We start from the raw sequence: 26,321 nt of genomic DNA on the forward strand, positions 1-26,321 counted from the left end.
ACCAATTATCAATGTATCGCTACAAATTATAGAAATAATTCCATATATTTTTACTTTTTAAATTTTTCATGAGTTTGAATTACCCTTTTTTTAGTTTTTTTTTTAAACCTGGCTTCAATATATTAGAAAGATTTTTCAGTTTAATATTTTACATAAATACCAAGCACCTTTGACATGCTAGCAGAAGAAGGGGCTGTGTTACTAGAGCCAACAGACATCAGTCTTGGACACTGAAGATCAGGAACATTTCTAGTTAGAAACTCTTTAAGTTGCTGGTACCTAACATTCCCATTGAAATCTTAAGGAAAAGAGTTAGGCCAGGTTTTGTGAAACAGCTGTTAGTTCCATGCGAGGAAACAGAGGCTCATTCATATAAATAACTTACCCAAGGTAACACAAATGACAGCGGCAGAGCTAGGGCTCAAACTCAGTGGTTTCTTTGCCACACAGGAAACTGCATCCTCTACTACTTCAGTACTAAGCTAACCCTGCAGCCGATACTGCTAAATAACAAATGTAAATTTCGGAACACCTCATGTTAAGTTCTATCAGGAGACAAGTTCTGCTGAGAGAGTATAGGAAAATGATCCATCAAATTCTTGTCAGCTTGACTGAATGAGACCACCAGGAAGGACAGTAGGTAGAATATGTATCTTCCCAAGTCCAGTGGTGGCGCTGCACCTATGGGTATTTAGATACTTCAAAAAAGTTTTGGGTGGTACACATATGGGAGAAGAAATTCCTTGAAATACTGATCTTTTAATCTTTAAGTTTAGGAAAAACAGAATTTTTTGAAACAGTGATGGTAAGTTCAGGGAGGGAGGAAATGTTATAAAGAGATAGCATTTCATGAGAGTCAATAAACTACTCAACCTTTAACACGTCTCCTCTATATGGGAACTGGTGAGAGATGCTCACTCATCTGTAGTTCTGTAGCCTGCAGAACTACACTGGCATCTATGCTACTATACAGGGATTTGTAAACTGTTTATTGCAAAATAGTAGTATTGAAATCGGTTAAAAAAAATAACTAAAAAATGTCATGTAGAGAAATAAAAATTTGCCTAGTGAAATGCTAAAGCAAATGAGCAAAAAGATTTTTAGAATGTGGAACTGTATGGGAACTCACCTGATAAATGCCAACGAGATAACATAGTCTGCGTTCACGGTGATAGTCCAGCCACAGTCCCTGCTGTGGGGATATGGGTGAGGGAAGTTTGGTGAAAGAATAAAGCCTGAAGATCCTGTTAAATTGCCTCCACAGGGTGCTTTAATTTAAAACAAACAAACAAAACCCCTTAAGTGATTAATAAAATGTATTATATATCAGTATTTGTGAAAACACTTATCTACAAAAGTTTAGGAGGTTTTGTACAGATGATTTTTTACAGTACTGGATGCTTAAATACTGCATTATCTTTCAAGAAAGACAATTAAAATGCTAAATACATACATACATACATTGAATTTAGCTCCTTTACTGGCTTCAAATGATAAGAAAAAGTTATATTTATATTTGTTTCCCTTGCTATTAATATTTTGTTTCATGTAGAAAAGCATTAAGAAGAGGAGTAAAAATGGTTTCACCCTGGGTACTAGGAAAAAATCTGAAGGTTACTGCAAAAAAGATAGAAACAAAACAAAGCAAAACAAAATCTCGAATAGTAAGTGGAGTAATAGAATATGAGGTATTTAGCTCATTTTCAAATCTTCCCTGCTACCTTTATTTACAGAGGAAGAGGCTTTCATAATGGTTAATGAGTGAAAATGGATAACTATCTGAGAACCTATAGCACTTTACTCCTATACTGAGTGTTAGGATATTCTTAAATTCTAGTTGCCTGACTTGTTGATGAAAACAGACAGTTGTTATTATTGTGGCCCAAACAAAGGTTTCTGTAACACTTCAAAGGAGAGTCTCAAAAAATTGTCAGAGAAATTCAGAGATTAGACTCTTCACGGGATTATTGTCGGAGTCTGTTAAACACAGCTTGATCAGAAAATAATATATTACACTAAGTTGGCAGCTGCAGAAAAATAGAGAGATTAAGATATGGAGGGCCCTGGTGGGGGAGTGTGACAGTGGGGATGTAAACATCAGTGTGGGCACCGAGAAAGAGAGAGATTGAGACTGAGATTGGGATTCTCACGATGTAATGATGTCTCCTACACATAATCACCACATCATCATTGTTATCTGAGTTTTAAAATTATAGTTTTCCTCAGATAAATTTTACCATTCAGTTGTAAGGCATACGGAATTCTTTTGACAGCATAAAACTGGTTTTGGAAGGAGGAGAATTTTGGTTCTGGTAACATTTCAGATATTTGTTCTTTGCCTGGGCCTAGATATGTAATATCATCATTAGAATTTGGTAATTGCTACCATCTTAAATAATGGCTGTCTGCTATTATTGATACATTTCCCCATGACCCTCTGCTACCTTTGTCTCAGTGCCTCAGTCACAGTAGATGACCTACTCTACTGAGAATATTTATTTGCTTAGCCTTAATTCATTTACCACGACTTACCTATCACCTGTATGTTTTTTGTGGTATTATATCAAATGATTAAACAAACTATCTCAACTTTAGTTCTCCCTATTCAAACTTCAACGCTTCCTGAATATTTAACGAGTCCCTCCTATTAATCAAGATAACACCCTCGACTCAATCACACAATCTCTCTTCCTTCTCCAGAACCTGTGTTCATTTGTCTCCTTTATTCTCTCTGGTTTCCTCCCCTTTGTCCATAGGTGTTCAAGTCTCTTTCATCCTAAAAATAAAACAAAGTTTCCTCTAACCTACTTCCTTTCACCTTTTCTTCAACTGAAAATGTTGAATTTTACCTGATGGTTAAGAAATCCCCTCACCCTTTTGTGTTTGGTTACATGGGCTCACTGTGAAGAACCACCCTTCACCATCTGACTCAGATAAGATTCACTTATCAGGTCTTTGATAAAATCCTTTAAATAAGCCCCCTCACTTTCCTATGACAAGACCAGACATGGACCCTGCAAATTCCCACTCTTTGACTCAAATGATTAGTTGAATTGCTTGACCTCACTGATCAATCATAATAAACTGCTTGTAACCAAACTTTGGTCAAGCTTTTCTCCTTTCTCTAGGTCCTTGAACTCTGTCTCTCCCTCAGTCTTGAGTGAGCACACAACCCCTCCTGAGGATAGGCTGGATTCAGAGTACAGCATTCCGGGCCACCCTTTCATTTCACTTCCCCACACCTGGTTCTTTCCAGCCTTGTGTACTCCTCTCTATAAAAGAAAAATCCCCTTTTCCTAATTCTTCAGGTGCTGGAAGATCTCACCATCACATTGCTCTCCCTATCACAGTAGTGCCCCTACCCACACACTACAAAAATCCTTTTTAGCTTTTAAATGATCACCATCATGAGTTTGGTAAACATCTGTCTTATCATATAGATACAAAATTAAAGAAAAAAATTTAAAAATTCCTTGTGATGAGAACTCTTAAGATTTGCTCTCTTAACTTTCATAGATAACATACAGCAGCGTCACATATCACATTGTATGTTACATTCGCAGTACTTATCAATCTTGAAACTAGAAGTTTGTGCTTTTGAACCAATTTCATCCAATTAGCTCTCCCCGACCCCCTGACTCTGGTAACCAAAAATCTGATCTCTTTTTCTATGAGTTTGTTTGTTTTTGAATTATAATTGACCTACAACACTACTAGTTTTTGGTGTATAACATCGTGATTTGATATTTCCATACATAACAATAGTAAAATTGTACAATAATTCCTTGTTAATAAAAGTCTCTCCTCACTTATTTTGAATTTGTTTTTTTATTTTACAACTACGCCTTTTGAAAAGGAAGTCTAATCTCATTCGCTCTTTTATCACCTATGTACTATATGTACCTGTAGGCAGACTAACAGGATTAGCAAAGCAGGTCACTGGGAAAAAATAGCTTCTTATGTTATATCTGGAAGAAAAGTACCAAAGTATTCATCCTGAGAAAACTTATCTCAGGCTTAGAATTTTTTTTTATTTGAAATTATATTTAGAGAGACAACAACCTTTTTGTTGCTTAGGGACTCTAGATGTCTTTATTTGGTCCTTTCCACCTCTCCTGCTCTCTCCAGCCATTGCTATTTCCCTTAGCCTCCGAGTCTCCCACACATAACACTCCCTAGCTCATCCTCAAATGACTTTTGTATTGACTAATATAGGAGGGTATTTCTGCCTTTATCTTTCTCTTCATATCTGCAGTCATCCTTGACTGTCGACTTTCACCATAAATTCACTCTCCTCGTTTTTGGAACTCCACTTCTAATTTTCTTCTGATGTCTTTGTACAGATCTCAGTTTTATTGGCAAGAACTTCTTTCACTTCATCTTATAATTCTGGTATTCTCCTGAATTCCTTACCTAATCGTCTCTAATTTTCACTCTATTACATTCTTCCTTGTTGATCATGTCTGAGTTGTGAGTTTATCTTCCACTTACATACTGATAACCCCTTTTTCCTATCATCTCCAACAGATGTCTCTGCTTAATTCTAAACCATATGCTCAAGTGCTTAGTGGCTATCTCTACCTGATCACTGTGGGTACATCAAACACAGAACATCCAACATATCCAAACCTCAACTCAAATTTCTCCTGTATTCCTAGGTTGTTTGGTTAGCACTATCATCCAACCACACATATTCCCAAGCTAGAGGCCTAAGATTCTTCCCTTTTCTTTATTGCACCCTTGACTCCAGTCTATCAAGAAGCACTACCAAGACTCTACCTCAGTTCCTCATAGATATTTTTCAATCTATCTCTTCTTTCCTTTTCTAGATCTGACTCTTACATGCCTCCAGAATTATTGCAATATTTTTTGTTTCCCATGCCTCTAGTATAATCTCATTTCCTCCATTTCATCTTCCCAGTGAAAACATCTAATCATACCATGCCCATGCATAAAATTCTGCAGTTATTACACATTGCCTAAAAGATAATGTCCCAACTCCAGTATAGCTTTCGTGTTTTGACCCCTGCAACCTTTCCAATTGCATCAACCACCAATCTAGACACATAATTTACACTCAAAAGTATCATTTGCTTGTTCCTTGTATTTACATGCCTTTATGCATCCTATTTGTTTTTCCTGAAATGTCTTCCCTTCTACCTCTATATAACTTTTACTTATGTCTCAAGATTCATCACTGCCTCCAGGGAGTTTTCCTAGAAATTCTCAGCCTGGGTTCTGCTTCAGCTCTCTCCAACACACTCTGGTATACAGAGCAACCTGTGCCTATCTCCATCATTTCCCTTACCATATTTTATTTAAATATTCCTTTCAGGTATCTGCATTCATCACTAATCTGCAAGCTAAAGACTGTGTTTTACATGTTATTTTCTATGTGAGATTTAGCATATACTACACATTCCATAAATGTTTGTTGAATTGCTATTGACTCCTTGTATTGATTGTGAAGACTAAAGATGAATAAGTCTGAATGGCAATCTAATTTGTTTTGATAAAAAAAATAATTTTGTTTTGATAAAAGTTATATGTTTTGATAAAAATAATAGCATATTTTATCTTTGGAACTTTTAAAATCATATGTGAAAAATATTAGAAAAATATGTGTAATAGCAAATGCAGTTACATATGTGTATATATATATGTATATATGCACAAAAGGCAGGAATGTTTGTGTTTTTTTTCACATTCTAAGGAAGTGGTATCATTTGTACTTTGGGGGATCATGGGGGCAATTTTATTTGTTTGTTTCAGTTCTCCTTATTTTTCACAGGAAACTTTGGTCTTTTTTATCGTTAGCAATTTTATACACATGAACACATCCACATATACGTTTATACGTGTATACCCTTTATCATATAAGATATAGGAAAATCCATTACACATATTTTTAAGTATCTTACTGGATATATTTTGTGATTATACTATTATTGGAGCATAAGATCCTTTAAAATTCTTTTGATTCTATTATTACAATTATTTATTGAGGTTTTCCTGATAAATTTCATAACTGTAGTAGATTTTGAAAATCTATAAAAGCCATTGAGACAAGCTGAGACATTATCTAACATTTGTATATCCCAAACAACTCAGTAGCAAAGAAAACTCTCTTTGCATTTAATACATTAAACTTTAAATACCATTTGGAAAATACATCTTTTACTTTTATGCATCTAATCATAAAGCATCCAAAATAAGATTCTCTTTAAATCAAATATATTTATGAATTAAATTTTTAGTTAGGTTCCATAGAGTTCTGACACATTAATGATTTGTTCTGCATGTAATTTCTTATGAGACAGTTATACAGGCAACTATTGATAATGATTTTACTATCTTAATTTTTCTCCCCTATTCAGTTTTGTGTCTACTGTCTTTCTCAGCAGCCCACCCATACTAATGTCTTTGTTATTTACCTTCATATTGAGTGCTGTTACTTTCCCTCTGGCAATGTCAAAGTAATCTTCACACTGTCAATTCTGTTAGAATGAATTATATTAACTTTCTTAAAAATGACTGTCCTTCTGCTTGGTGTTTGCTATAAGGTTGACTACTTCTACATGCAAGCAAAATGCTTTATGCTCCAGGGTCTGAGACATAGACTTACAAAGTTTCTAAAAAGTTCAGGGTTTAATCTTTGGCATAGTATTTCCAATCATGGAGTTCTTTCTTATAAGTTTCAGAGGTCAAGTTTTCTGCAGCTTAGCAATTTTTCAGACTTTTTTTTTTAAGGTTATTATCTTCCTCAGAGAAGCTCTAATGCATATCCTCTCCTTAAGCAATCTTTTCCTACCAAAAAATTATACACAGCTCCACTGTCCTTACAAAAAATTCCCACAATCTGCTTAATTTAAGTAAAATTTGGTGTTTAACTTTTATTTTCCAGAATTATGACTTGCTGGCTAAAGTCTTGTCTACAAATGGAATTTTATAACAGCCTATCTCAAAGTTCTTTACTCTTTTAACCTTTTGGATTTTCGTGTTTTCTAGCATTTCAGTGTAAAGCTGTTCAATGTTTCAGAATTCTCTACATGACAACATTTGACATAATATAGCCTTTCTAGTAATTCTAATAAATAACACCCGTTTAATAGGTCTAAGAATCGCAATAAAACAAGAAGTTCTACAGTATGTCTGTGGAGTTCTGTCATTTCCTCTTTACACAAAGATTCTCTTTACAAGATACTCAGTCAAATTCCAATTAATTTGAATGTGGCATTTTAGTTTAATTGGCATATTTTTTAGGTTAACTGTCCAGTAAACAAATGAAAACTTGATTGTTTCATTTCCTTTTCCTTTGAAAATATTTTTTTCTCTGTATTTTTTCCTCTGCTTTTATGAGTGTATTTATAGTAAATGTAAATTAATCGATGTTTGAGGATTTAGAATCTTGCAGTGGTACATAGAGAGCAACATAGGTATAAACGGAAATAATAAACTGTAAAGGAAAATATGGCTAAATCTGAACTGGCTCAACGTACACCCTTATTCTGTGCTTTTTTTATGTCCCTTTAATAAGCTTTTTCCTTATCATCTGCTCCATTTTCTACAGAAGTCTACAACTATCTGTCTACTCCTTGCCTGGTTTGAGCCTTTAGATGTGTTTTGCTCTGTGTATTGTGTTTTTTTAAATTCCAACATATAAAATACAAAAGATGTGATATGAATTCAGATTTTTCAGTTTTCACTTTACTAGAGAAGTTCACAAAAACAGGGAACTCTTCTGTCTTATTGTACTGATAAATCATCAATGCCTAGATCAACACATAGGACACACTAATGAATTTGAGTTTGCAGCTCTTGCATAAGAAACATAAAACGGGGTAAAGTAAATCTGAATAACTGAGTGCTTGATTTGTTCACTTCTGACTAAGGTACTAAACACTCTTTTCTTATTATCATGTGACTCACTGGGAAATGATTATTGAAAATGTATTTATGAGTTAGATATAAAGTGAACAAAAATAAGGCTTTCTCTCCTAAAAGTGCTAAATTTGCATGCTATAAGAAATACCCTGAACAAGATACGGAATCTTCTCCCAAGGTGCTTGCAGTGTAGTAAGGGAAAGAATATGATAAATAAAATTTTGAGTACACATAACGTACTTTGGGCAAACTGTATTATACATTCTAGATGATGCCAATTTTAAAACACTTGAGCTCAAGTTTTGAGATTAAACTAGCTGAATTTAAGAACCTTAATAACGAGATTTTTTTTAAAGATTATATAGCAAGTTTTCTTACTATTTTTATTTCAAAGGTGGTATATCCCTCTAACTTTTTCTTAGACCCAGTAGGGAAATAATATGTATCTTAATTTTCTAGAGTCTAACTTGGAGATTCAAGAATAGACCATGGATTCAAAAGGCAGAGAGTTGGAAGTATGAACCAAGCGGCTGCAAATCCTTAGATCATCAAAATAAAAACTGATAATTCATTTGGAATACATGGATTGAAGGGAAAGTCAAAGCTTTGAAACTCAAACATAAGTTCTGATAAAATTTTCTTTCTTAGAAGGAATAACCATTACTGAGGCAAGATCAACCTGGCCCATTTTAAATACAGAGTCTGAATCCACTCTTTAAATTTTAAAAGCAGTGAATAACTACATTTGTATAGTAGATAGGGAAGATGAAGATTTTTCAAGAACTTTGATTCTATTATTTCTATTGAATTTTTGAATTTTATTTTATTTATTTTTTTATACAGCAGGTTCTTATTAGTTATCTATTTTATACATATTAGTGTATATATGTCAATCCCAATCTCCCAATTCAACCCACCACCACCATCCACCCTGCCACTTTCCCCCCTTGGTGTCCATACATTTGAAGAACTTTGATTCTTTACTGTTTTTTTTTTGTTAGAGTGTTAGAACCACTGAGAATCTAATAAAATTATAGACCCTCTCCTCAGGGGAAAAATAACAATGATTTACAGTTTTGTGCATTTCATTATTTTACACCTGTATAAAATTTTAATTGTTCTAAATTCATACCTATACAAACTGGTGGGCTGGGCTGCCAGAAGTATCGATTTTCTACCTGAATGCAGGTTATTCTTTCCTCTCCTTGAAGCTCATATCCTGGGTCACACTGAAAAACAACAGTGTCCCCAGGTTCTCGTCCATCCCCATTTCGAGTCCCATTCATGGGAACCCCTGGGTCACGACATGCAGTGGCAACAGAACCTATGAAAAGACAGAAACAAACCTTTAGTTTTGATGCTACCCAAAATCACCTTCAAAGTTCCAGATCATATATTTGAGAAGCTTCCGCATATCTATGTGCTTTCAGAAAATTAACTTAAAAAATGCCTGAACCATAATTCCCTGTGCTGTACAATATCTCCTTGTTGCTTTTTAATGGAGTATATAATCTGTAAAAACTATCTATGAATCACTATGCTGTACACCGGAAATTAATATAATATTGTAAATCAACTATACTTCAATTAAAAAATGCTTGGGCTAATTTTTAAATACCTGCACAATAAATACTTTTTAATTGTTTTTGGTAAATAATTTATGTGCTAACTTGCTTCAAGCAGGGACATGGCATTTGAGTAGCTAAATAATAAATTTACTCAAAATCTGTTTTTTGATACTCTGTGAAAGACACTGTGAAGAGGATGAAAAGACAGGTGCAGACTGGAAGAACATATTTGCACGGGCTATATTCCACAAAGGACTTGTATCTGGAATATATAAAGAATTCTTAAAACTCAACTGTGAAAAAAAAAGAAAGAAAAAAATCCAACTAGAAAATGGGCAAAAAACATTTCAATAAAGAGGATACCAGATGGCACGTGAAAAAATGTTCAATATTATTAGCCATTAAGGAAATGCAATTTAAAACCACAATGAGATATTACTACATACCTATCAGATCAGCTAAAATAAAAAATATAGTAACACCAAATGCTGGCAAGATTCTGCAAAAAACTGAATTACTTATCCATTGCTGGTAGAAATGTAAAATGGTACAGCCACTCTGGAAAGAAGATGGCACTTTCTTGCAAAAATAAATGTGCTTACCATAACCCAGTAATTGTACTCTTGCACATTTATTCCAGAGGAATAGAAACCTGAACGTGGATGTTCACAGGAGTTTTATTTGTAATCGCTAAAAACTAGGAACAAACCACCTTCAACAGGTGAATCATTAAACTAAATTCATACCATGGAATACTGGTCAGTAATAAAAAAGGAATGATGATATACAAGACAGCTTGGATGGATCTGAAGGCAATTATGATGAGTAACAAAAATGCAATAGCAAAATGTTTTATACTGTTTGCCTCTATTTACGTAACATTCTTGAATTGACAAAATTATGAAGTTGGAAAACAGATGACTGGTTACCAAGAATTGTAGGGGGAGGGGATGGAAGGAGATGACTAGGACTATAAAACAGTAACTAGAAGGATCTTTGTGATGGAACCGTACTGTGTTTACCTCTGGTGGTGGCGATCAAATCTACATCAAACTATATACAAACTAAACATACACACAAAAATGAGCATATATAAAACTAATGAAATCTGAATAAGGTTCATGGATTGTTATCAGAGTCAATTTTCTGCTTGTGATATTGTGCTATAGTCATACAAGAAATCATCATTGGAGGAAATTGGGTAAAGGGTATACAGGATCTCTATTATTTCTTACAATTGCATATAAATCTAAAATTATTTTAAAATTTCAAAAAGTTTAAAAAATCATTAGAGGAGAGTATGGGACCACAGGAAAGCAACTGTTATTCTATATACAGTATAGGGTACATTTAATAGTATGATTAACTACAATTATTCAGGTTAATGGAACAAGATATTACTTTGAATTACCACAAAGCAGATTTACCCTAAAGCATATGATAATTAAGTATCAAGACAAAAAAGCTATTAAATTTTTCATTGAAGCTACTTATTAAACTATATTCAAAAACATAGGATTCAGCCCTTGTACAAATTATTTTTTAAACTGTGTATTAAAGTAACTACACAAATGGCTGGATTACAGACACATAACTGGTATTCACTCATTCATTCATTTACTAACTTAATATATTCCAGACACGGTGCTAGGTGCTAGGAATACGAAGAAGAAATAGGCAGACATAAAACTGAACAGACTTCAAATTGTTCAAACTGCATAGCGGTGGCACCTACAAACAGATTCTGTTGTATACATCCCTAGTAGGTTAGTAAACAGGTACAAAGGTAGGTAGGTAGATACAGATAGATAGATAAATTCACCAATATACCAATCAATTTATTACAATCTACCAGGTGTACTTTTTGTATAGATAGCTCATCTCCCTAATACTCATACACAGCAATGAAACCAGGGAATCTACACACAAATATTGTAATGTTCTGACTTTCAAAGTTGTTTGGGAATCAAGAGGACCATATCAATTAAAAAACTGAAAAAAACCCCCCAAAAACCTAATGTTGGTGGTATGTTAAGTCTGAGACTGCATAAAAGCAGCAACAACAAAAAAGTAATATTATATATAATCACATATATATACACACAAAACTGAACTGACTGCAAATTGTTTTATATATCTTTTCAGAAAGGGTAAAAAAAGGATATTTTTATTTTTATTTTAGGTTTTTTAACATCTTTATTGGAGTATAATTGCTTTACAATGGTGTGTTAGTTTCTGCTTTATAACAAAGTGAACCAGCTATACGTATACATATCTCCCCCTATCTCCTCCCTCTTGTGTCTCCCTCCCACCCTCCCTATCCCACCCCTCTAGGTGGTCACAAAGCACCGAGCTGATCTCCCTGTGCTATGTGGCTGCTTCCCACTAGCTATCTATTTTACATTTGGTAGCGTACATATATCCATGCCACTCTCTCACTTCGCCCCAGTTTACCCTTCCCCCTCCCTGTGTCCTCAAGTCCATTCTCTATATCTGCATCTTTATTCCTGTCCTGCCCCTAGGTTCTTCAGAACCTTTTTTTTTTTTTTTAGATTCCATATATTTGTGTTAACATATGGTATTTGTTTTTCTCTTTCTGACTTACTTCACTGTATGACAGACTCTAGGTCCATCCACCTCACTACAAATAACCCAATTTCATTTCTTTTTATGGCTGAGTAATATTCCATTGTATATATGTGCCACATGTTCTTTATCCATTCATCTGTCGATGGACACTTAGGTTGCTTCCATGTCCTGGCTATTATAAACAGAGCTGCAACGAACATTGTGGTACATGACTCTAAAAGGTTATTTTTAAAAGGGTTACTTTTTAAAAAGGGTTACAAGATGTAGACTGCAAATGTTATTTTACTGACCACTTAAATTAAATCTATGTATCATTATACACATCATCAGAAATCCTAACAGTTTTGCTTCATTTTACTGACAAACTAGTGTTTCTGAGCAATAGCCAAGGACGAAGACGTTGCATGTATAATTCCTTTAATTCTCCTAGCAACCCAATGGGTCAAGTGCCATTATTGGTTTTATTTTAGAGGTGAGAAAACTAAAGTTTAGGAAGATTAAGTAACCTGTTCAATATTACAAAAACTAAAGAGTGCAGAACCAAGGTTTGAACCCCAGTCAGTATGATTTCAGAAGCCAAACCCTTAAATGTTACACTAGACTGTCCTCTTCTACCTGTTAACTGTCCTAGAGATACATTTTCTTTCTCAGTTAAATATAATAAACCCCATTAAGAAATTAGAAAAAATACAGAGATTATATCCATAAATAGAAAAGCTACAGTGCACATAAATGTGTCCATCTTAAAAATATTCAATCTTCTTTCATTTGAGTTATTTTTGAGAGAGTTATTTTTAGTTGTTAATAGAATAACAATCAGACTCATATTGGAGAATATTGAGGGAAGTGGGGCAGGGACTTGGTTCCAATTTCCAATTGGATTTGTTCTGTAATACCTATCAGTGTTCCTTAAGCAGAACATCCATCAGGCATTACAGGGTCTGGCAATTATAATCTTTCAATATTGATAGACTTTTTTTTTTTGTAAATGCTTTTGTGATAAACTCAGTCATTAAGCTTTTCTTGAATTGCTCTGGAATGGTTTCCACCAACACTAAAACTGATATATGGATTGGTTTTACAATACAAAACTGGAGCAGGATGTCCTACATACAAGATTTACACTTAGGATGTTTTAATTGGAAAGGAGTGATATAAATGTAAAATGTGCTACAGCTTTCAAGCTGAAAAGTAGAATGATATACAGATTATGAAAAATATTCTTTTGTTGTTGTTTTTGTCATTGTTGTAGAGGCTTCCTATGTGCTGGACTCTGCAAAAAGCTTGAAGCTTAATATGAACATTCTCAAAGTAAAAATGTACATATAACAATGTTACAAAAACACTGAAAGTAGTTGGTATGACCATGTCTTACCAGAGTTTGAGAGAAAAAAGATGTTTTGGCCCTATTGTCAGAGTCACTGTGCTTAAAGATTTAAAGTGGAACCTAGTAGCTAAAATATAAAGGCTTCAATATGATAGCTAATATATAATATGTAAAAATATTCATTTGCCTTTGGGTCTGGTTGACTTGAAGGAAGAGAGGTGGTAAAACTGTACTCTTCCTTTTTCTCTCAACTAATAAATAAATTAGGAGTAAGATTTTAAAACACAATAGAGAATGATGGGGTTTAGTGAAAGACCAAATAATTTTTTTCTTCTTGCAATTACTTGAGTTCTGAAAGCAATTAGTTAAATACACACAGAAAGAATTACTTGCTGTGAATGCTATTGTCTTAGTTTCTTTACTTATTCAAAGTTTAATCTCTATACTGGTTATACACTGTGTTTGTGGGTAGACAAAATTACATTAATTTTGGCATCGGTCATTCTTGTTTTCTGTATTAAATAGAAACTATAGACACCGAAGAAAATAAATAAACATTTAAAAAGTCATGCTGGGGCAGAAGTTGAGACACAGATGTAGAGAACAAACGTATGGACACCAAGGGGGGAAAACCGCAGTGGTGTGGGGATGGTGGTGTGCTGAATTGGGTGATTGGGATTGACATGTATACACTGATGTGTATAAAATTGATGACTAATAAGAACCTGCAGTATAAAAAAACAAAACAAAAAAACAACTAATACTAAACTTCCTTTGGGTTATTTGTATGGAAATATGTTAATATAAATGTCTCAGACATTACATGATATTTCTAAAAATCTTATATGTTCTGGTATAATGTTATAAGTCAATTCTAGTTATTACTTTAAAATGTATATCTCAGAAATAACTAAATTTCCTTGTCAATTGCATTATTATGAACTTTCATCAAATCTTGAACTGTGGTCATTTTTAAGTCTTTTGACATTTACAGACAGTTCTGGGTGTACTCTGATGCTTTTGCAAAAATGTTCCTATAAAAGGGTTTCATCTTCAAGGAATTCATGGAAAAGACTGACAAGTACAGGTTTCTGGTAACTGACTATACTGCTGAACTGAATGAATGAGCATTTGCAGAACTCTAATGGAAAACTGATGAATTCAAAAAAGTGCTAACAAAAGACCAGGATGAAAAAAAAATTAATTACATGGGACTGAGTGAACAGATGAGGATGATTATAATTTTTGTGACTTTCTGTTTGAATAAAAAAAAAAAAGTCATGCTGTATCTCCTTGGAAATTAGGACTGAAATAATCTCACAAAATTAGCATGATTTAAAAATAATTATATAATATTAGAACTTAATAACTATTAGTCACATATGTAAAAATAGATTAAGAATTTTTATTTGACATTTGTTGTTCACTTTTGTGGAACATACAATTCTCAAGATATATAATTCTTATTTGCATTTTATTACTGATGTTATATATATATTTTTAAGTAGATGTTTGTTCCTCTCTATTCTCTTCTACTGTGGAATAGTATACAGGGTGTTTCTATAGAATGAGGACTTTTTTGCAATTAAGTATTTTAATTTATCAACTATTTTAAAGATGTAAAAATTTAAAAAGTATATATTAGAAAATAATATACTTGCCACCAGTGTATTAAGATAGGTAATTTCTATTTATTGTCTCAGTTTTTTTAGTTCAAATTACTTCAAATTTAATTGATGAAATGAATATCTATATTTGTTCTATTAGGTTTAAGTTTGTCATTTATTCCTGATTCTTCTTAACATAAATGTGTAAAGTAAGCATAAATTCCAACAATGATAAAGGGTCTTAACAAACTTGTTATCTCACCTGCAATGATATCATGAAAGGAACATTCTAGAAAGTGTATATAATAGGCTTATATGCTATCCTATCCAAATATATCTTGGATTTAGCTTTCAAAACCTAATATAATTAACTATAAAAGATGACTTCCCTTCCTTGTCCCCCCCCCAAAAGAAATGGCCATTTACATTTTGGTTAGTCTAGAATAGGAATTATCAACTGGTTAGTCTGTTTCACAGCTGATTATTCAGTAGAAATGATAATAGTCACAAGGAAAAGGTATATAAATAGAAGAGTATGTGACTAGTTAATATTGTCATTATGTAATATTTATTGGACACTTACTGTCTTTCAAACACTTCTACTATGATCTGTATCTCATTTGATTCACAAGAAGTCTGGGTACTATTAGTATACATATCTTCCCAATGAGAAGATTGAGGCTAAAAAAAGATAAGAAGCCTGACCAACATCACATAGTTACTTAAAGTGGATGAAGTGTCCTATGCAGACATGAGACCATAACTGAGGGACATTTCTTAAGTAAAAGTGATAGTGTTTGTAATAAAAAGTGCTGAAAGTGTGAACTATAGTATTAAGTTCAAGTGAAATAATGACTTAAATTGAAATTTCTAAAATATGTTATTAATCTTTACTGTCATTTTAAAATCAGAAGAGCAGCTACCTACCTGCCTATCATTCTGATTGGAATAGTCCAAAAACCTACATATTTATAACACTTAGCTTTAAATGTATTAATTTCTTACTTAAAAAAATTGCACAGATATTAACAATACAGTCTTATTCACAGGATTCCATTGGTGTATATTTTGTCAAACTAAAATAAATCTGTGTATCTAAGAAAGAGATGTAGTTGTTCAACGTGAAGGGCAATCAGAATAGATACCAATAAAATAATGATGATTACTATTATTGTCTCTATTGAGAGCATACATTGTGCAAAACACTGAACTAGAAGCTAAGTTTATACTCTTAGGCTAAAACACAAATCGTTATGAAGTATTATTATCCCTACTTTAAATGGGTAAAATAAGCCTCCATGATGTTAAATGTTTGCTCTTAGCAGAGATGAAATTTGAATCAAGAAACAGCAGGGCTCTTAGCCATTAGAGTATATTGTCTCAGCACAAACCTATCCCATTACCAGATAAAACAATAAAAAGCCATACCCTACTAATGGAACTTTGACAGTTGTTTATTAACAAAAGAATTGGGCAAAAAAGTTAGACCTACATCGAAACAGAAAGGCAAGAACAGTTTATAACCCTTCACTACACACAAAAATTTTCTTGCTCCTGATATTTCACCATAAAGGAAGCAAAAAAGAAAGACTCAAGGTTATTTTGCGGGTATTATTAGAAGTAATAAAAATAAAATTTAACCTGATATATGCCAAATTTAGCCATATATGTGTCAAATGGTATTAAGTAATTGCAGTAACAAGAACATTTCCCTTCCAATTGTTTTTCTCATTCTTGCTCTTCCTGTCCTCTCTTTTTTGTGATTTCTTTCCTTACAGTTCATTAAGAGAAGCAATAAGATAGGCGCGCCCTCACCAAATCTCTGGCGTCTGCATCCATATTCACTACTTCCTCTCCTGTAGCAGCGAAGAAGGTGCCCTTTTCTCTATGTAAGGCTAACCCTAGTTCTTGTCCTGCTGGTATTAAAACCTTTCTATTTCTCAAGGACTTCATTCCTGAACATTTTTCATCTCTTCTGAATCACTAGGTTTTCCTTTTGTACTGGGTCATTCTCAAAAACATACAAATGTGGCTTCCAACTTCCATCTTAAATAAACAACCAAAATCCTCATTACATTCCCATTCTCTTCCAACTATTTTTCTCATTTCTCTCCTTTCTTTAGTAGGAAACCTATTAAACATCTGTCCTGCGGGAGATATCTATACAACTGTCTCCAGTTTCATCTGCCATTCATCAGACGTATTCACTAAACTGTCCTTGCTAAATCTAGGCTGCCAAATTCAATGATGACTTAGTGCCTTCTTTTTTCAGAAACATCTTAGCAATATTTGTCACAGCACTTTTTTTCTTGTCTTCTCAGTCATCAGACTGCTAGTTCTCTTTCCTGGCTTATTTGCTGCTCTTTTTGGTATCTTTTGCTATCTCTACCTTGTTAACCCAATGACTGAGAGCTGTAGTACCTCAGGGATTAGTTCTTAATGGTTCTGCTCCCATCTTTCTACAATTTCTCCTTGGATAACTTCACCTTATCCCATGGTTTTAAATGCTGTTTTTAGTTTAATGCTTCCCAAATTTATATATTCAGTCTTAATGTCTTTCCTGAGCTTCAGACCATTCTATTCAACTGTCTATTTAACTTCTTGTATATCTAATAGGCCCCTCTGCTTACCATGTCCAAAACACTTGCAAAATCATAAAATCTTTTAATTTTCAAATTTTTGTAAATAAAAATGTAACAAATATTAAATTTCACCTATGTATAAAAAATTTTCCTATGCTATTGATATCAATAAAATCAAATAAATATTGTTCCATTTGAAAGTAAAAATTTCTCATTGCATATTTATTTCTAATTTAATATAATACCCAGATACAAATACTTTTGTTAGAAATAATTTCACCATAGAATGTAAAATCACTGACATAAGAAATAAACTGAACATTAGCAAACATACAAAATCTTGTAATATTACTTTATTTTTTATGCAAGTGATTTTATTCTGTATGGTAGCATTTACTTCTAACAAAATGAATTTTTATATCTGGTTATTATAATAAGTCAGAAATAAATTTGTAATGACAAACTTTTCCTTTAAAATTGAACTGTTTTTATTCCACCAAAAACAACTTGTATCCATAACAGTTTTTTCTTAAAAATTCTCATGACTCAGGGTGTGAAAAATATAGATATGTAAAAGTAATACCATTTCATAACTACTTATCATATACAGTAAAAATAATTTTTCAAGATATGTTATTCACATGCTAATTATATATAAATAAGTATGTAAATTAAAAAAGTTTATGCTCAAGTTAAGAAAGTTTACATTAGCATTTCTTAGGAATTGTTTTTACAATGCTTTTAATCTTCACCAATAGTCTAAATCCACTGAAAGAGTTAGTGAATTTATTGTTAAGCAACATGAGACCTTATCAAATCAAGCGTTGCTATACCCTAGGAATAAATTGTCCTTATATATAAGAAATTGAAGAGAATCTTTCACAATAGTTAAAAATAGTTCATCAAGGATAAACAAAAAGGTCCTATTGTACAGCATAGGGGACTACATTCAATATCCTGTGATAGACTATAATGGAAAAGAATATATAAAAAAAGAATGTCTATATGTGTGTAACGGAGTCACTTTGCTGCACAGCAGAGATTGGCACAACACCGTAAATCAACTATACTTCAATGAAAAAAAATAAAATAAAAAAAAATAGTTCAAGTAATATGTGTGGGGGACTGCCCTGGTGGCGCAGTGGTTAAGAACCCGCCTGCCAATGCAGGAGACACCGGTTTGAGCCCTGGTCCAGGAAGATCCCACATGCCGCGGAGCAACTAAGCCCATGAGCCCCAACTACTGAGCCTGTGCTCTAGAGCCCGAGAGCCACAACTACTCAGCCCATGTGCCATAACTACTGAAGCCCGTGTGCCTAGAGCACGTGCTCTGCAACAAGAGAAGCCACCGCAATAAGAAGCCCGTGCACTGCAACGAAGACCCAACACAGCCATAAATAAATAAATAAATAAATAAATTTATTTTTAAAAAAGTGTGTGAAATGAATGAATGGATGAATGAATGAACAAAATTACAGCTAGTCATTTCAATGTATGCTTAAGGTTTGTTTATAATTTAGCATTTGTTTGACACTGGGAAACATTTATTCCAAGACTGCAGTAACAATATTTATATTACATTTTAATTTGCTTTAATTAATCTATCTGGATAACCTGAGGCTGTTTTCAGAACAATACTGATAGCACTAAATACTACAGAAAATGACTGAGTTCTCACCATTTTTACAACTCATCAGTACTGTAAATATACTTCTGACTTCTCATTTTATATTTGTTTCATCTAATTGAGAGTGTAATTTAATTGGAAATGTGCACCTCACCTAATACACATTTCACAGTCCTAACTAGCACATGTATAAGTTTCGACTATATTATGGATGATAATTCAGAGATAATGTCTGAATTACCATCTTGGTGACCTTGGGCAAATTAACAGTCCAGTTTGCTTATGGCATTGCTCTGTGCAACAAAGAATAAATACACTTAAATCACTCATAAGTTCTTGTGTGTCCTTTCCATTCAGAAAGTAGACTCTTTGGTATAAACTTGTTTATCTCAAGAACTTTCAAAAGAGAAAAACCTTAGATTCTATACAGCTGGATAAAATCAAAAGCAGAAGACTTGTACTGTAATCTGTACTGTTGTAAGAAGGGGACACTGACCAGGTTGTATTAGTTCCCTGAATTTTAACTGCCTCATCGGTAAAATTGACATAGTAATAATTTTCTACCTGCCTGATTTAGTATTAGAAAATAATCTTAAGGTTCTATTCTAACAATTATATTGTATAATTCTATGAAAATATAAACTCTGAGATAAATCTTTGAAGACCAGTAGATTTTACTATTCACTGTGTAGTTTGTCTAAGAAGTTGTTGTATATTTTTTTGCAATATGTCAAGACACTTCAGCAAGGTCACAGTCCAAATTTGGTATTCACAAGGCCTTACACTCTTCTCTTCCAGTTCTATTGTCTTATATTTTTGTATTGACTAAGAAATGACACGATATTCTCCACTTCACTATCTATAAGGAAATCAAGCTGGGTAATGGGAATATTTAACCTGGAAGGAAATCCCATATAGAATCAAATCAATCGGAAAATATGTGAAATGCAGATGGTAACCTAGAGGTGGATTTCACCCTGGAGAATTTTGCCCTTGACTGAGTCCCTGCTTTGTACAAGATCCATCAATTTTACAAAGAATGTTCAACATCATTATTAGGCCTACACTCTGCCAGCTACTCAGTAACGTGGCTATCTTTAGAATTTCATTATGTTTCTAAGGATACATCTAATGATATGGCAAGTCAGGTTAAAGTAGATAGCAGCATGACAGAGATTTTCCTCCTATCACCTCTAGAGAGAAACAAAGCTGCCAATGCAAAAGAAACCACAAAGCTAGTGTTATAATATATTCCAAGTACTTTATATAGAAATACCTTTTTAAAATACATATTTACTCATTTATTTCACCAGGTAATTGTTGTGCACCCACTATAAGCCAAGTATGTTTTATATTGGGAATGAACTGTAATAAGAACCAACACCTCCATACCATCATTGATTCTTGTGCTCTAATACATGGACAAAAGTGAAAATAAAATCACTGGTCTAATTTCTTTGAAATCAAAAGGCATGTTAGGTTGAAGACTGTCAAAGGTACCTAAACAGGAAACTGATTTTATATCCAAGGATTATAAGGGATTATATAGAAGTCTAATTCAGAATTGAATTCTAATATTTGGAGATCACCAGAATTAGTGAGCAAAAAAAGAGCAAAAACATATAAATATTGTTTTACATTAGTCTTGACTGACAGTATATAATACCAGTGTGCTTTTAATTTTACATTATTAAAAAATTTCCTACTCAATCAGTTTCATTTAACATTTACTAAGTATTAAATACCAGGTACAATGCCAAGTTCTGGTGATACAAATATTAATAGGATAAACCTTGCGCTTCAAAGGAACACAGTCTAAGAGGGACAGCAGATGTGTATATGTCTTTAATATAATAAAATGTTTATTAAAATCAGGTGACATTTGTCATTGAAAGTGAAAAATTGTGGGCATGAAATAAAAAGCTAAAAGTAATTTAAATTATGTAATTAAAAATATGTACTGATTTACCAGATTGATAATATTACATTGATGAATTTTTCAAAATAAGTATCTATGCAAAAACTACTAAAAATAATTTCTAAAAAATTAAAATGCCATGTCTGTGCACACAAAAACATCTTTATATGAGTTAATTAAACATTAAAAATAAGATAAGCAAAATGATCATTTGTGGTACAAATGTACATTCTCTAATTGGTTTCCTAGACATATTTAATGTCATTTTACTATTTTTTCTTAAGTATGTGGTTTTCAATATATTCTTATTTTTATTGGTATTGTTAAAGGTATTTTTAATACATTTTAAATCGTTGGCATGTTAACAGAGGTCTCTACAGGCCATACTATTTTTAACTGAGAAAGGTTTTTCTTTATAGGTATTGAGGTATCTGGTAGGCTTAGGACTAATTCTTTAAAATATAGGAAACTTTCAATTTGATTTTATTTCATACAACAATGTGTAAATATTTCAGCTTAAGTATTTTCACAGATAGTAAATTTTTACTTCTTTTCAGATACCTTTCTTGACAAAAATTTTTATAATATAAAGCTTACCAAGTTGTCTTAAATTATGATTTTTTTTTGGAATACTTCACTTGTAAGCTGTATAATTGTATGTTTTCTCAATTTTATTCTATTATAGTATAAAATATAAATTCAATCTGATTAAAAAATAAGAACTTCATCAAAAGATACTCTCTTTTCACAAGTCAAATCATACTACAGGACAATAATAGTTTCAAATTTTAATTTTATACAGTGTTTTAACTTTTAACTTTCATAAAAATAGCATTTAAATGTCTTCCTATTTCCAAACTTTGTTTTCAATAATTATAATTCACCAAAATTTTCAAAAGCTGAAGATCTTTAACATGCCAATAACTGAATATTTTGATTAAAGATTTTCATATGATTTTAATATAAATCAACCAAATTTAAAGGTTTTATTATCAAAAATTTCAAAACCATAGTAGGGCATTTTGGTTGATTATGAAAAAGAGTGCTTCAGAGATGCAAACTTTTCTAAGCCTGAATGACAATGAGTAGAGAAAACAGAAGCTGGTACTGACATACTAAAGTTTATTTATTTTTGAATCAGCATTACTTTGTCATACACACAAAAAATGTAATTCAATTATTTTGCTGTATATAAAAATATCTGTAAATTTTAATGACAGTTTTATTGTGATGGGTAGAATTTGCTTGGTTGCAGTTATGAATTATATGTACACCACAACCAATTCTAAGTATATATCTGTTTCTTAATTTTACAAGAGCTTTGTTTTTGCCATGAAGTTGTGTGTCACCAAAATTTATATTTGTATTATTATCACAAAACAAATAGCCTTATCCTTAACACTATAATTTTAATATGTGATCTTTGTCTCATTTAAAAAATATTTAAAAGATAATTGTTTGCTTAAAGTTTAAAAAATGTATTGTGGTGTTAATATAAATAGAAGATAAATGGAAACAACAGTCCAAAGGAAAGAAGGGGGAAATGTAAATACACTATCATTCTTACATTATATATGACGGTGTGTAATAGAAGTTAATGGTAGGTTTTGATCAAAGATGTATGCTATTAATATTAGAGCAAGTACACCCCCACCTCCAAAATGTTTAGCCAATAAGTTAATAGAGGGGAAGAAAATGATGGTGGAAATACACAGGTGGGTCCAATAAAAGTAAATAGCAATACGGCAGCCAAACCAAACCATAACAATTACATTATGTGTGAACGGTCTAATGATTTAAAGACTGCAATTCGGGGGAAGGGGAAGTTGGGACGAAGTGAGAGAGAAGCACTGACATATATACACTACCAAATGTAAAGTGGATGGCTTGTGGAAAGCTGCTGTATAGCACAGGGAGATCAGCTCCATGCTTTGTGACAACCTAGAGGGGTGGGATAGGGAGGGTGGGAGGGAGATGCAAGAGGGAGGGGATATGGGGATATATGTATACATATAGCTGATTCACTTTGTTATACAGCAGAAACTAACACAACATGGTAAAGCAATTATACTCCAATAAAGATGAAAAACAGTAAAGACTACAATTACAAGGCAGAAATCTTCAGACTGTATAAAAAAACAAGACTCAAGCAAGTACTATCTCAATCATGTGCTGTTTAAAGTAGAAACCTACTTTAAATATAAAGACACTAACAAGTTAAAAGGATGCTAAATGAAATACCGTGCAAACACTAATTATAAGATATTCATATCAGACAATGCAAACTTCAAGACAAGGAAAATTACCAGAGAAAAAGAAAGCTACTTCATTCTAATGAAACAGTCAACTCATTAAGAAGGCATAGCATCTCAAACGTACACACCTAGTAACAGATCTTCATGATACACAAACATGACAGGACACGATAAGATAGAAAGAATAAACAGGCAAATCCACAATTGCTGTTGGGCATTTCAATGCTACTCTTTCATTAGTGGATTAAAAAAAAAAGTAGACAAAATATCAGTAATAATATAGAACACTTCAAACACAATGCTATCAACCAACTGTATCTAATTGGTATTTAATTCACAATAATGGCAAGTGTACATTCTTTTCAAATGCACATGGTTCTTCTAGAAAAATATATGCTGGACCATAAAATAAGTCTAAGTAAGTTTAATTATTGAAATGTTAAAATTGTAACTAAATTTATAATATGAGATGTTTCATCTTTATCACAATAAACTTTCAAAGACTATACTCTGCTTCATAAAATGGAGGTAAAAAGTAAAACTTTTGCTGGAATTAAAATATTTGAGGTGATTAATGTTACTGATGTGACATATAAGATTGGACTCATTTAACTATTTGGGAAGTTCTTCTGGTAAGGAAGCTGGCATGTTAACACTTTTCATACATGCAGAAGAGAATTTAGAACATAAAGTGATGAAATTAGTTGAGTTTTCATTTGTTCTAAATGAAAAGTCATGCTTTTTTTTAAACAGATTTATGTCTTCTAGTTTTCACATGGTCAATGACATCACATGGTCCCCATGTATGTTAACATACATTGTGTACAAGTTGCATTTTCATCATCGATTTTCTTTTATTTTAATTGAGATGTTACTGTTTTATTTTTTAACATCTTTATTGGAGTATAATTGCTTTACAATGGTGTGTTAGTTTCTGCTTTATAACAAAGTGAAATCAGCTATACATATACATATCTCCCCATATCTCCTCCCTCTTGCGTCTCCCTCCCACCCTCCTTATCCCACCCCTCTAGGTGGTCACAAAGCACGGGGCTGATCTCCCTGTGCTATGTGGCTGCTTCCCACTAGCTATCGGTTTTACGTTTGGTAGCGTATATATGCCCATGCCACTCTCTCACTTTGTCCCAGGTTACCCTTCTCTGCCCCCGTGTCCTCAAGTCCATTCTCTAGTAGGTCTGAGTCTTTACTCCCGTCCCGCCCCTAGGTTCTTCATGACCTTTTTTTTTTTTTTAGATTACATATATATGTGTTAGCATACGGTACTTGTTTTTCGCTTTCTGACTTACTTCACTCTGTATGACAGACTCTTGTTATTGGGTTTTTTGATGATTAGCACATCAAAATTAAAAAAAAAAATTTTTGATGATTAGCAGACATTATGAGCAACTTGTATAAAATCCTTAATATGTAAGTAATAAAAGTCTAAGAACCATGTAGTTAATCCAAACAGGTATTCCAACAACTTATCATATTAAAATTTGTAGGCAATTTGTTCATAAAATAACAATATCAAGTATCAATATCTTAAAATATTAATATACTGTTAGGTCTAAATCTCATGTTTAATATCATATATACTACATTCTCAATCAAAATATCCCATCTTTCACATGAGGTTAACAAGTTATTAGGAAAAATTGGTCTATTAATACCAATGATATCAGGGTCCCAGGGATAAATCCAAAACCAGGGAGAAATTTTATTTAGGAAATAATTCAACTAAAAAGAACATAGCTATAGTAGATAGGTACTTTAAAATGATCATAATAATAATCAATTTAATACATCAGGTACTTTAAAATGACAAAGATGTTGTTGATGTATTATCATGGCTCCAAATCACCATTTAATTATGTTTCATATTTTAGAATATAAAATTGCCCCCTCCGTAGCTTAACAGAATATTAATATAATATACAAGCCAAGGAAGTCTCATTTTATTCTGTATTCTACTAATTTTTGATTGTACAGAAAAATAACCAATCAGTATGTGATTTACCCTCTAAAAATAATTTTACAATTTACCTAAATATGTTTAATTGAAATGGGATCATGTGGAACTCTCCACTTTTTTAAAAATGTGTTTCTGGATGTACTAAAATGCTTTGATTCACAAATCATAATAAACAAAAATTCTTCTAGATCCTTTCCTGCTATCCTTTTGCGTTTAGTTTCAAATTTTGCGAGAATAAGTTTGTCTGACATCCTTGTTGATCTCTGCTGGGTCTTCCTGACAGCCTCCTTCAGCTGAACTTTCTTTTAGAAATCTTGGTGGAATTAAGCTTTCTTAAGAAATGAATATTCAGTATGTACTTTCTATCCCACTGCTGCCATAAATGTCTATCGTAAAATAATAAAACAGTATGATAAAATAAATAATTGTTAATTTATCCTATAAAATAAATAACAAACACTCATGGCAAGAACATTCAGACTATAGCTCTACAGCACATCTGTGCAACCTCTACTTCTGTGCATATTTCAAAAATACATATTTCTCAGTGATTTGGCCAACTCATGGCCTGACAGCTTTAGGTATCTTTCAAGCCACAGAATAGATTATGACATAACTTGCTGTTATACAAAATAGCTGGCAGGGCAACAGTATCAAATAGTTCTCCCAACACCATCTAAGATCAGAATGGGTTAGATGTTAATATCTGAGAATATTTTCATTTTATCTACAAGAGCCCTATATGCTATCCATGAAAGGGAAGTGTAAGTTACCTGGCATCCACAAAAGACTGGGAAATAGAGATGGGTTATCAGTATTTGTCTTTCAAAATTAATCATGTATTATAATTACTCTGAGCACTGGGAATATATCTCGCACACTACTAGATGAGATCAAACACAAAGACAATAGCTAATAAATACACCTTGGCTATTTTAACAGAACTATTAATAATGATACTTTGTTGAAAATGGAAAATACAGACCAAA

General features: G+C 32.7%; 1 protein-coding gene across 3 annotated transcripts in view; it reads right to left on the reverse strand.

The window, feature by feature from the left end:
- Window positions 1-26,321, reverse strand: part of CSMD3 (CUB and Sushi multiple domains 3) — a 1,176,048-nt gene that overhangs the window by 280,812 nt on the left and 868,915 nt on the right. For all 3 annotated transcript variants that reach the window (XM_068525309.1, XM_068525308.1, XM_068525307.1), the window contains 2 exons: window positions 9,017-9,208; window positions 1,130-1,268 (listed from right to left, as the gene is read on the reverse strand). In XM_068525309.1, coding sequence (XP_068381410.1) covers window positions 1,130-1,268; window positions 9,017-9,208 — 331 coding nt within the window. The remainder of the gene's footprint in view (window positions 1-1,129; window positions 1,269-9,016; window positions 9,209-26,321) is intronic.

Source organism: Eschrichtius robustus, chromosome 17 (genome assembly GCF_028021215.1).
Source record: "Eschrichtius robustus isolate mEscRob2 chromosome 17, mEscRob2.pri, whole genome shotgun sequence".
Classification (NCBI taxonomy): Eukaryota; Metazoa; Chordata; class Mammalia; order Artiodactyla; family Eschrichtiidae; genus Eschrichtius; species Eschrichtius robustus.